Source organism: Haplochromis burtoni, unplaced genomic scaffold (assembly GCF_018398535.1).
Source record: "Haplochromis burtoni strain Fernald_Lab_line unplaced genomic scaffold, NCSU_Asbu1 Contig_682, whole genome shotgun sequence".
NCBI classification, from domain to species: domain Eukaryota; kingdom Metazoa; phylum Chordata; class Actinopteri; order Cichliformes; family Cichlidae; genus Haplochromis; species Haplochromis burtoni.
The window spans coordinates 54,979-68,295 of NW_024583043.1; the positions used below are offsets into that span (position 1 = coordinate 54,979).

The 13,317-nt window shown below is 43.3% G+C and overlaps 1 protein-coding gene across 1 annotated transcript; it reads left to right on the forward strand.

Moving 5' to 3' along the window:
- Nucleotides 1–558: 558 nt before the first annotated feature.
- On the forward strand, nucleotides 559–10,475 carry tmx2b (thioredoxin-related transmembrane protein 2b). The gene is made up of 8 exons (XM_005949660.3): nucleotides 559–879; nucleotides 3,502–3,562; nucleotides 4,567–4,680; nucleotides 6,973–7,049; nucleotides 7,137–7,243; nucleotides 7,333–7,398; nucleotides 7,474–7,603; nucleotides 8,335–10,475. The coding sequence occupies exons 1-8, from the start codon at nucleotides 691–693 to the stop codon at nucleotides 8,512–8,514; spliced, it is 924 nt and encodes a 307-aa protein (XP_005949722.1). The 5' UTR covers nucleotides 559–690; the 3' UTR covers nucleotides 8,515–10,475.
- The last annotated feature ends 2,842 nt before the right edge of the window (nucleotides 10,476–13,317 follow it).

A 13,317-nucleotide genomic window follows, 5' to 3' on the forward strand; every position in this document is an offset into this window, starting at 1 on the left:
ATATTAGATTCTTGATGAATGTGTGTTGTTATTCAGCCTGGTTCAATGTGCACCTTTTTAACTTTGAGCACCCGCCCCTTTAAACGTCTCTGCACGGCCCTGGTGTAGACACATCATCGTGCCCAGGTCATTTATTTCTGAGTTGCGCATGCGTTGAGCCTGTGAGCGCCATCTACTGACGTAATAATGAGTACAGAACTTGGATAATTCACACAAAAAACAAACAAACAAAAAAACTTAGATAATTCACAGCTGTAAACAAAAGAATCGCGCGCGCGCTAAAACGTGAAACACAATTTTTGCTCGTGCTCCATAAAACTGAACGTGCAGCATCTTCCAGCTTACACTTACACCGGACGTTAGTCCTGTCAGCTTCAAATTAAAAGCCGACATGAGTCATTTTAGGCCTAGAAACAGCGGCAGTGCGTTTAAATATCTATCGCACCGTTATTTTTTCCATTAAATGACTACAAAGATATACAAAAAGGTTGAATCCAAAAGTAACGATCCACAAATAAAATTCAATGCTTTTATTTTTAACATCTATGTCGGAAGCTGTGGTTCCGACCCCCTCACGTTGCTCTGCTAGCGCAGAGCCATTTATACTAAGCTAACGGTTTAGCACTGCTGACCTCCGTCTTTACGGGGTTTATTTCCCGGGTTAGTTGTTGTACGACAGTTAGCTTCAAGATGGCTTTGTTGACGCCATTATTCGCTTTTCTGTACCATCTACCGCAGGTGTACAAGTGGCTGCTGAAGCCATATTACGTAGCATCTCTCTTCATGTCTATAGCATTTCTAGCTGTCCGCAAGACGCCCGGCATCTGTGACCGTCTGGCCACACAGCGAGAAGACGGCAACTCCTGCGACTTCGACTGGGTCCGTAGAAAAAGCCAGAAAGTCTGGTCGTTTTCCCGAATGTGTTAGCAGCTAGCCGGTCAGTGAATGCTGGACCAATGCACAGGCTGTGGTAACGAGGGCCAGATGACTTTAGCTGTCAGGCCAAAAAGCGGCCAAAAAGCAACTCATTGATGTTCCTGGACTTGTTGACTAAGATACACAAGTGAAAACGACTCATTTGTAGTTTTCCGCTGTTGATTAATGTGTTTTATTGCTTACGGCATATCAATGAAGGTCTGTTAAAATACAAGAATGAACATGGGGTGTCAGTGTTACTGTGTTGGTCCTGAAGGTTGCAGGAGGGGAGGCAAAATCGGGTTATCACAGAATGAGGGTTGTTGTAATAATAATAATAAAAGCCAAATGGAACCGAATTTAATGTCCCGTTAGAGCTCTTACAGTTTATATACACTCATGAATGCTGTGGTGAAGTTGGGCTTTTAATGGTTCTTTAAGCTGTTCTTTGGTGTACTGCATAGATCTCTAGTGACTTTAAAGAAAAAGAATATATGTGTCTTACAAAGTTGCACCCCAACCAGACACTTGGTTAATGAGCTTCTGGCATAATGTCTGGATATTTGACCCTTTTCTTTACGAAACTGGAAGAGTTCATTTAAATTGGTTTGTTTCTTAGCCCAGGCATAGTCCTCAAATTGGGGTCAGAGGTCAAACTTAACATTAGTCTGCAGAACCAGTTGTGATGTTCCTGGGTTCCTCGTCCTGGTAGAACATTGTATTGCTTCTAAGTTTCAACCATCTAGCCACTGATCTGAGGTGAAGTTGAAGAATTTGCATGTAGTCCTTCTCCTCTGTCTTCATTATTCCATCCACATTGTGCAGGGTACCAGTACCACTGGCAGCAACAGCCCTAGAGCGTGATGCTACTGCCGCCATGCCTGACAGTTGCTACGGTGTTCTTAGGTTTCCCTCAACTTGACTCCTCCAAACATGAGTCTTGTTAATATAGCCAAAGAGCCCAATCTTCATCATGTCCGGGCACAAGACCTTTCTCAAGAAGCCTTCGGCTTGTCCAAATGGGAAGCTGCAAAATTGAGTGGAGCTTTCTGTGGAGAGGGTGAAGGCCCTCCACAGCAAAGACAGACACTGGTGTTCTAGCAGTTTCCAGGTCATGAGGCTTGAGCCCCGCTGGTTTCTGGACTGTGTCCTCTCATTTGTGGGAGACAGATTGGTCTTCTTGTAGATGTAGACTGTGACTAGAGCAGGGCGATATGACCAAAAATATTTATCACGATATACATTTGAAAATTTGCGATAACGATATAACTGAGATATAATTGACACGAGACAAAATACTTTACAACTCCACAACTTTATTAGTGCAAAAAACCATCAATGTATTTTCACTTAAACAAGCAGCTGTTTATCTGCATTAAAGTTATATAAACATGTAACAGAGCAAATTCCTCGCTGACAGTTTAACCAAAAGGCATTTCCAGTGGAAACTGGCCGACATCATCCTCAGCATAACCATGTATAATATCCACAACACTTAAAAAGAGGTTATACACACACATACGGTAATATTATGTTGAAGCACAGTCACGTATCACTCCGCGAGGCTCCGCCTACGATAGCCGTAATGCTCCGACAATCCATCAAGCGGTGCGGCTTCGTAGCTCAGCAAAGTCGTACTGAAACATTTGACAGATTTTCGAGCGCCGTGCACATAAAATCGTTTCGAGGTCAGTAAACACAACCAGAGTTCATACATAAGGCACACGGGGTTATAAGGGGCTCTGTCGACTTTCAGAAAAATCAAAGGATTGATTTTAAGTGCGCCGTATTTTCCAAACAACACGGTAATAACGACGGCCCGCTAGCATGCTGCTACCAAAAATAGTGCTTTGTTGTGTATCTGACGGACGAAAGCTAAACCAGTTCCACACCAGTGAAGCTGCAGCATTTTTACAAACCAGTTCTGGTTCATGGTTTCATTCAACGATCCGCTTTCGCTCTTCTCATTCTGCGTCGCCGCCATGTGCGTATGTAAACAAAGGCACTGCGCATGCGCGTTTTACCCATATTCTATCGCCATTTTCATTTTCCTATCGTTGCCCAACATTATACCGGTATTACCGTGAACGGTACGATATGGCCCAGCCCTAGTGGTGACATATCTGAGTAACTTGTACTTGGGCACAACTGTTTGTACTGATGGTCTGGCCTCATGCAATCCTGTGTTTCACATCTATGAGAACAATGTGTCCAAATTGGAATTAGAAACAAGTGTTCATGCCTTTGTTTCCTCACAGTCTGACTGGTGTACATCACTCTAAATGACTTATTTGGCAGATGTGGTGCTTTATTTGCAGTTGCTGTTTTGACAGAAGAGATACAGCACCTGTGCAAGTATCAGAGCAGGGCTTTAAGATCTGTTCAGAGCTAAAATGAAAATCATCTTAGTGTTCTCTCTGCTCATCTCACAGTTTTGTTTGTTTCTGAAATCAGCTGAGTAACAAAGGTGTAAACAACAACCAGTCAAATGGGAAAAGCTGTGTTAGCAAATCGTGTCAGAGCTGTAGAGGCTGTGCGAGTGGAGCAGAGACGGCAGAGTAACAAAGGCCATGTTTGTGTTCTCAGAGAGAGGTGGAGATCCTCATGTTCCTCAGTGCCATCGTGATGATGAAGAACCGCCGGGCGAGTGAGTAAATGTCTTTTTCATAGTGTGGATGAGTTGTGTGCTATCCAGCGCTCTGTGATGTTCTCTGTCAGGAGGCTTTTAAATTGGCTGTTCAGTGAATTCCTCAAGATTCAGCCCGTTACAGAGCTCTGTTTCACATTTAGTAGTGAATTTGAAAGATGTTGCATCATCGCGTTCATCAGGGCTGTGCGATATGACCACAATCTCATATCCCGTCGTCTATCGCCCCGATAACGATATAAATCACAAAAATGTAACATTCTCTGTAAACTCTGTGAATCTCGGGCAGCTCGACTTGTGTGAAGTGTTTCCAGCTGGGCGTCCTGTAGCTGGAGTCGAGTGTTTTAACCGATGCATGAAACGATACATGTTTAGTCATAAGTTGTAACGGCGCCGTTTTCTTTGTATTTATTACACGGCGTCCTGCGAGGAAAAGCCTAGGGCTGTCCGATATAACGATATATATCGGATGACGATATAAAAAGGTCTGTCGTTTCATTTTACGCTGTCGTTTGTTTCGTGGTGTCGCAAAATAAACTGTTTACGGCAATATTTGTTCATGGTTCTGATGTCACTGCAGTGGTTATTAATTTCTTCAAGTTCACTCTTTCTCTTATATTTAATATAACCACACTACGGACGGACAAGCGCCTGTTTTTATGCGTTGTCGTTAGCAACAACGATGGCAACACCATCGTGTGTCTGCTGGTTTATTTTCCACATAAACCTTTCACAATAAAGCTCAAGATCCTGTTGAGACTTTTCAAAATAAACTGAATCACGTGAAAGAGGATGCAGAGTGTTTACGGATGAGAAGCAAAAAGAGCCGCCAGGTGCTAAAAAATAAACCTTAGACTCAAACGTTTTATACCATCATCCGATATATATCGTTATATCGAACAGCCCAAGTGTTCATCATTGATTAGGGCTGTTTATTATCTGCTGCTAATCTGTTTTAAAGCATTGACTAAAACATGAAAGTGTCTCTGTGTTGTTTGTGTCAGTAACTGTGGAGCAACATGTGGGCAACATCATCCTGTTCAGCAAAGTGGCCAATGTGATCCTGTTCTTCAGACTGGACATCAGGATGGGGCTGCTCTACCTGACGCTCTGCATAGGTCTGTCAGCTCATTGGTTAGACAGTAGCACCTCACAGAAACCGTCTGGTCCCACAGGATCACTGAGACTGTTGGTGGGGAGAACTCCACGTTAACAGGAAGAACAGGGCCAAACAAACTACAGGAGAGAGAAGGCTAAAGATCATTTGTTCATCCTGCAAGGGAGTTTGTTACCGCAGTAGGATAAAATCAACAGTACAAGTGCCACGGGCCTTAGAGAGTGCAAACATGTATATATGCAACAGTAAGCAAGCAATTTCTTTATATAGCACTTTCAGAACAACTCCCCAGCTGAACACAAAGTGCTGTACACCTGACATGCCAGAAATGATATTTTCAGTAAGTTAAAAAATATATATATAAAAGGATAAAAATATAAAAATAAGATGATAATTAAAATGATATTTAAATTAATAAAATTAGCACAAATAGCAAAAAGTAAAATAGTATAAAATGAGAATTAGAATTACATTTAAAACAATAAAATCATTTTTACTCCTTGTCATGAGCCAAGGAGTAAAAATGGGTTTTAAGACGTGTTTTAAAAGTGGACAGTGAAGGGGCCTCTCTAATGTGCTGGGGCAGAGAAGGCCCCGCCCCCTCTGAGCTTCCTCTTGGACCTGGGTTCCTCCAGGAGCAGCTTGTCAGCTGACCTGAGAGACCTGGGGGGGGGGGAGTAAGGATGCAGAAGCTCAGAGAGGTAAGGTGGGGCAAGACTGTTTAAACATTTAAAAACAAACATGAGAATTTTAAAATGAACTCTAAGATATACAGGCAGCCAATGGAGTGAGGCGAGGATGGGAGTCATGTGCTCTCTTTTACCAGTTCAGCTGCAGATGAGAGAGAAGACGCCGACTAACTCCACAATACAGCACATTACAGTAATGCAAACGAGATGAAGTAAAAGCACGCATTACTGTTTCAAAATGCAGCCTGGATAAAATAGTCTTACCTTTGCCAAACGCCTTAAATGATAAAAACTGGACTTGACAGGTTTAAAGTACTCTGCCAGGGGTCAATAGTGGAGGGTTCACAAGGTCCACTGGGACCAAACACAATCACCTCTCTTTTGCTTGAATTACATCTTAGAAAGTTTAGGAACATCCAAGATTTGATAAAGTGGTTTAATAGAGAAGGCAACGTTCTGCTTCAGAGGCAGATAGATCTGACAGTCGTCAGCATAGCAGTGGAAGGATATTCCATGCCTTCTGAGGATGGTTCCCAGGGGCTGTAAATATAATGAAAAAAGCAGAGGCCCTAAAATTGAGCCCTGTGGGACCCCAAGCTGAAGAGCGGCAGAGAAGGACTCAACCCTAAAAAGTTAACACTAAAAGTTCTGTCACAAAGATAGATGTCATTTCAAGGCAGTACCACGAATGCCTGCAAGATGGTGAAGCGAGACAGTAAAATGTTGTGGTCTACAGTGTAAAAGGCAGCTGTTAGGTCAAGGAGGACAAGAACAACATGATTACCAGAGGATATCATTAAAAACCTTTAGCAGTGCTGACTCCGTGCTATGAAAGTTTTTAAAACCTGACTGGAAGACTAAGAAACCGTTCTCATTTAAAGATCCATCAGTTGGCAGTGTACAATTTTCTCTAAGATTTTAGACATAAAAGACAACTTGGAGAGAGGCCTGTAGTTAGCCAACACAGTGTGGTCCAGGGCAGGTTTCTTAAGCAGGGGTACTGATGCATGCTTGAAATGAGCAGGGACTACACCACATCTGCTGTATATAACAGTGAGAACAGCCTGGCCTATGCTAGGAAACATCTCCTGAAAAAGTTGTGGTGGGACAGGATCATTTGGAGAACCGGAGGGCCTCAGGTGGCCGACCACATCCGCCAAAGAAGAAAGAGTCACAGGGTCAAACCGGTTAAAACAGCAGAGCAAGGGATCGAGACAGAGGGGTCGGAGTCAGGGGAAGAAATGAGATCTGGATTTGGTGTGAAGTTTGAAATGTCCAGTTGTCCATTCTAAGATTGTGATGAATTAACGGATCAAAGGCCTTTACAGTTGTCATGAGTTGATGTTTAGTGTGCTACGATCAGTCATAGAAATCTGAAACGAGAAGCTGGAAGTGAGTTACACTGAAAACTGGAGATATAAGAAAATAAGGTGTGTTTCATTGGATGCTTAGTGGGCTGACTCAGACAAGGGAAATAATATGTTAACATACAAAGACACAGTAAGTTCACTAATATGTGAGATCCTGCTGAGAGCAGTTCACTGGAGTCAGCTGAAAAAGCAGCAGACTGAGTGTGAGATGCTGTGATCTTCTGTGTGTTTCAGTGTTTTTGATGACCTGTAAGCCTCCTCTGTACATGGGACCCGAGTACATCAAATACTTCAGTGACAAAACTATTGATGTGAGTACAAGTGGAAGAGGTTTGGTTGTTGGTGAAACACACTTACGTCCAGTTGTTTTAAAGTGTGCGTTTACCGTGTGTGTGCAGGATGAACTGGCGAGAGACGGCCGTGTGACGTGGATCGTCGAGTTTTTTGCCAACTGGTCTCCAGAGTGCCAGTCCTTCGCTTCTGTGTACGCTGATCTCTCTCTCAAGTAAGGCTGAGACCGTCCTGTGGTGAAATCGTGGCGTGTCTTCATCTGCGTTCACGAATAACTTCAGTGCCTTCTGTTCTGTGGAATAGGTATAACTGTGCTGGCCTAAAGTTTGGCAAAGTGGACATTGGACGCTATGGAGAGGTTTCCAAAAAGTAAGACCCTTTTAAATCAGTTTTCTCGGTGACGTTTGGCTCCCCACATACATATGAGCACTCCCTGTTCTGCAGGTACAAGGTGTCAGCATCTCCACTCTCCAAGCAGCTTCCATCATTGGTGCTGTTCCAAGGAGGGAAGGAAGTTATGCGGCGCCCTCAGGTGGACAAGAAGGGCAGGGCTGTGTCATGGAGCTTCACTGAGGTGAGACCGCTGCTGCTGGTGTGCTAAAGGCGAACACCTGTAATATCAAAGATGTTCTTTTTCTCAGTAACACCTGGACTTGGTCGCATGGCACTGTGGCCTCCTGTTTGTCCGTTAAAACGTGGTCAGTGGAGCGAACGACGTGTGAAGTAATCTAAAAAAGAGAAAACAAGTTCGCAGTGCGTCGTCTGACCCTGGGGTCACCGTTTGTTCCATCAGTGTGCGATTGTTACACAGAATCCTATTTACATTTACTCCAATTATAGAAAATAAGGAAATATCTGAAATGCTGAAGGTAAGCGGTGTTAATCAGAACATATGTGTTTTACAAATATTTACATCTGTGCATGAAAAAGTAACTTTGTATCTTCTTCTTTGCAGGGTTGACATGGGATAAGAAACATGTTTCTTTAAAAACTTAAGACTGAAATTAAAAATTGAGTTGTTGTAATTATCTTCAATAAGTGACTGAAGCCCAATATTAACACAGTCCTCTGTGAGTAAGCACCTGGCCACAGTGGAGAGGAAAAACTCCCCTTTAACAGGAAGATCCCTTCATTCTAACCAGGGTCAGGCTTGACTGGTTGGGCTGAGGGGAAAGGCAGAGCTTAGGCAGAGCTGTGAGCTCCAGAAACTTGCACACCAGTTATAGTGTCAGCTGTTCCCCTCCTGATCCATGTACTTGACACTTAGTCTTTATATTTAAGACTTTGCATGCTTGTTTCCATCAGGAGAACATCATCCGAGAGTTCAACCTGAACGAACTCTACCAGAAGTCCAAGAAGCTCAGCAAGACCAGAGGAGACAAGGTCAGCCAATCCCAGTTCCCCCCAGTGCCCGAGGAGGAGGAGCCAGAGCAGCAGGGAGTTGAAGCCCAGGGGGTGGAGTCTGAATCCAAGAAGGACAAATAGGACCATTTGTATTACTCACACTGGACTTGTTAATGGAATCTGTGGGTCCACTGTGGGTCAGCTAACTCCTCCTCCACCTTTGTCTTCATGCTCCTCTTCAGAGTGTTCTGTTTGTTTACTTGTGAATTAGGCCCCGCCCCTTTCCCTGAATGCCCCTAATATGTAATTTAGCAGAGTATCAAAGCAAACTGCAGTAAACCATCCCAGTTGTGTGAAGAGGACCTGAGGTCACTCTTTGGTGGAGGAGCTTGGCTGGTGGGGGCTGATGATGGAGACGTCCAACACAGGAGCAGAACATGTTTTATGCTACTAATGACTTATTTTAATCTTTAATAATTTAAATGCAGTTAGTTAGTTACTGATGTGGACCATTTAGCAGCTTCGTCACACACATTCCATCAGCTTCTGTCGTGTTTTCTTCTTTCAGTGTTTTTACCTGCTGACCGTGACTGTGTGCAGCTCCCAGTCAGCTGTTTCTTTCTTTGGACACACCTTGCAGGCCCTGACTGGCAGCACTTAGTAGTCAGGTTGATTTAAAGTAGCGGTGATTCAGTGATCCTGCGCTTCCCCCAGTTTCTCACCTGGTCTCCAGTCTGCTGTGTATGACCCGTGTTCTGCAGTTGCCTTTAACAGATGGTGTAAAACACATTCAGGTGTAACTCCCTACCTGACGAGCCCACCTTTGTTTTTAGTTTGACTTTGTAAAACTCTAAATGCAAAGGACTTTTTTCTTAAACTTGACTACATGCATGTGTAAGTTTACATTTTAATCTAATAGACTAAATAATACATCAAATAATTGCTGGCTTGGGATCAGTGAAGCAGTTCCAGGCTTCTCGGCTGTGCTTGGTTCCTGCTCGTGCAGAAACCTGAAAATGAGGCATTGAATCTGTGTGAACTGCAGTAACCCCCTAAGAACCATGCAGCAGTGTGGCAGCACTGTTTGCTGCTCCAACGCCAGGACACGGGGCGGTGCACACGAACACAGCTCACTGCTGACGCTGACCTGAGCAGTGAGCTGCTGTAGACTATAAGTAGCTGATGATTGAACCACTGCAAAGAAAGTAGCAGTGAGTCAGGCCGAAGTTTGGGGTTTGTTCAACAGGAGTTTCATTTCTTTCTTCCTCCTTCATTGTGGTATTTGTGTGTAGTTGCCATTGAATGTAGGTTTCTAAACCTTGCTGTGTTTTATCCACCCATCATTTTGCTTTCAAACAGAGAAGGCTTCGGTTTCTGCCTTAACGTGTAATTGATGACTTAAAGATTCTGATAAATGATAAAGAGCCATGTGATAAATCTGTGGAGACCCTCAAATACATTTTCTTTTCTAAAAAAAAGTATATCTAATAATAACAATCCAATAATTGGGATGCTCCATGGAGGGGGAGTCACTGTTTGGTCAGTCTCATCCATGAGGGAACTGGATTATATCCATCTTGTCCACAAACTTCATATCTACGGGTCCCAGCCGGGGTGTTGAGCCCCGGGTTGAGAAACTGCACACAGTGACTAACAGAGTGTGCATGATGGAAACACAGCTGGTGGATCCAGGAGCCTCTGCACTCCTCACCCAGATGATGGCAGATGTGTCCTGCACATTGATTGGCTGACCCCTGGACTGCATGGAGATAAAACGAGCGTGTTTCCACAGCCTGAGGATCATCTGGGTCACTGGCATCGCTGCATTCATGTCTTTGTTACAAACCTTTTGAATATTGATGATCAGAACTGCTATTTGTTACATAGTGAACCAATTTTCTGACACATTTTTCCTTTTTTACATTCAGTAAGCACACTGTAGTTTTACAGATGTTTGTTCCTGATTTAAGCTGTTGTTACAAAACCTGTTTGGTTTATTATTCATGTTGACCATGTCTAACCTCTGTGGCGTGTTACATTTCATTCAGAAAAGTCTGGCCTGTTTGCTGTTCATGCAGTAAAGACAACATGAAGCACTGTGATGCTGTCGTCCTCCTTCCTTTTAGCTCAGACTTTGGTCACCACCCTCACAGTGACATGTGACGACTCTGTGCCAGGGTCTTTGTGTAGCCCGATTATCTGCAGATGTTTCATCTGTGGTGAAATGACTATAGCCAACTAAGCTTGTAGAAGATGAATGAGCCAAACCAATTAACTATGTCCATTAGAAAGACTCATATTGAACTTTTTCAGCTACTTTGGGCCGAGTTGCCATCTTTTTGATTTTATAAGTTCCCTGGATTTAAAAAATCTGTTCACAAACCGCGCTTGTTGCAGGTATACATACATATTCTCTTGCAAAGATATAAAGGTTTGGATATACAATGTGTCATTCCTAACGATTAGCCAGTGGATCATGTTTTAGTGGGGTGACCTCTACAGCAGCGGTCCCCGGGCCTCGGACCGGCACCGGTCCGTGAGTCGTTTGGTACCGGGCCGTTCAAACTGCTGACAGTTGGCTGACCAAACCCAGCTTCCAGGAGCGGAGAGCAGTTTTGTTTTTGCTTCCAAGAAAGCAAATGAAGCGTCACCATGTAGATAAAAACGTCAGACGTGTTCACAGTTACTGCTCATCTGCTACTTCCTTTGGTCGCCTCCTTCCCTCTATCAGACCACACTGTTGGATTTCATAAAGGAGGATGTCACTGCTTGTACTTTAAAAACCTGGGTTCGCTCAAAACCTGAGCTGATTGTGACCCACACCTGTTTTCACACCTCGGCTCATGTGATGAGGCAGAGGAGGATCAATAGGGGGTCCATGACCCTCTTGGGGACACTCCCACCAATTACTCTTAGTGCTGAAGAAGCTTCTTGGATGAAACTTGGTCAGGGACACTTAAAAAAACGCTTTCCTTTCCCAGCTCATTGTAGTCCAATGAGCTGGATGACTGAGAACCTTCTCAGACTTCAGGTATGAAAGTTCTTGGTCTCAGTGATGAACTCGTAGTGATCCATGTTCACCTGTTTGTTCTGCAACTTTAACGTTCTGGTATGAGAGCAGCTCACTAACCTCATTTCCTACGTACAGTAGCTAACAGCTCCAATGAAGCACCTGCAGAAAACACCAACTATCACTGGGATGTAATTCACAGAGGTGGGAACTGGTATTTTGAAGTATTTGTACTTAATTACAACAGAGTGTGCATGATGAAAACACAGCTGGTGGATCCAGGAAACCAGAGGTTCCTGGATCTTAAGTACTCAAGTACAAAAGCTTAGTTCCTGTTTTTAAGTCAAATATCTTTGTACTCCTTACGTTTTTAAAACAGGCTCGTCACTTAGCTTCAGCAGCATCCTTACAGCCTTTATGCTCAGGGGTAAAGTGGGCGGGACCAACAGAGAAACAGATGCAGTTTATCCAGTTACTGAGCAGTGCTAATCCTTTCTTACATCTTTGTAAATGAAGTTAGCGTGCACTCTTTTCTCTCCCTGGAAATTCATCAGCTGGAGCTTTAGCTAGCAACACATTCAGTGACAAAACAGATGTAGAGGTTACATTTAATGCAATAATCACATATTTCATCTGTATATGATCGGTCTTGATAAACTGTGTTTTTATATTCTGAAGTGTTCTGAAAAACTAAGTGTTATTCAAATCTTTTATAAACATTTAAGGGAGTTTTGTGCATTAAACTGGTGAATTCCCAGTAAAGCCCTGTGTTGGACTGAGACAGTGTACTGGTTAGTGTTAGGTTACAGCGAGTGTAGCAGATGTGAACCTGCATTTAAGATGAGTTAAGACTTTATACTCACTGTATACTGTAAACAGTGTAGTGGATGGGCATCAGCCAGGATAGCTGGGACACATCTGCTCACATCTGGTTATGCAAATCCACAACGAGCCGCAGGTCAGCTGATCACAGCTTGACCACTAAGAAAATGTACTGGAGCTCTCAACAGAAGTTATTGTGAGGTATCCCCCCCCCCGAGCACCTCCTGGATCTCACTTTAACCCCTGACTGCACTCATTTGAATGTTTACGTCACCAGAAACAAATATGTTTCTGTTTCATTATTTACTGCTTGTGTCCCAAACAACAGATTCAAGCTGAGTGCATTCATTAGAATCAGAATTTAAATTTGACTAAAATTACTTTATTATGATAATATAGCAGCAGGTCCACTCATCTGTGCATTAAAACAGCAGAATCGTCCTTCAAGCAGTTACTTTCTTACTGCGAGTACATTTCACTTGTACTCGACCAAAGACGCTGAGTCAGTACTTCAACTTCTACTGGAGTATCTGCACGACTGTTCTACTCGAGTACAGAATGTGTGTACTTTGTCATCTCAGAGAGTCGTGCTGCCGCGAGAACTGGAACATGTTTGTGAAGTATCAGCCTGAAGCAATGGGAGGTGCTGCTTTAATGGTTTTATCCAGAGGCTCAAACTGACACAATGGCAAACACAACCTCTTCTGGGTCAATATTAAAAACTCTGCAATATTTATCAATAGCTAGATTTCCATAGAAATTCATATAAAACAATGTCAATTTAAATAGGTGAAATAAAAAAAGGACAACACTTGCATTTTCAAGGCATTCGCTCATGTGCCACAAAATCCTGCTCCATCTTTAACAACGAGAAGTTGAAACAGTTTCCAGATTCACTTTAGTTTGTTCAGACAACACAACGAGTGGTCGTTCCATCTGAAATCACCACACACTCACTCACTCACACACACACACACTCTCACTACACTCACCACACACTACACACTACACTACACACACACACACACCTCACTCACACTCACTACACACACCTCACTCACACACACACTCACACTCACTCACACACACACACACACACTCTACACACTACA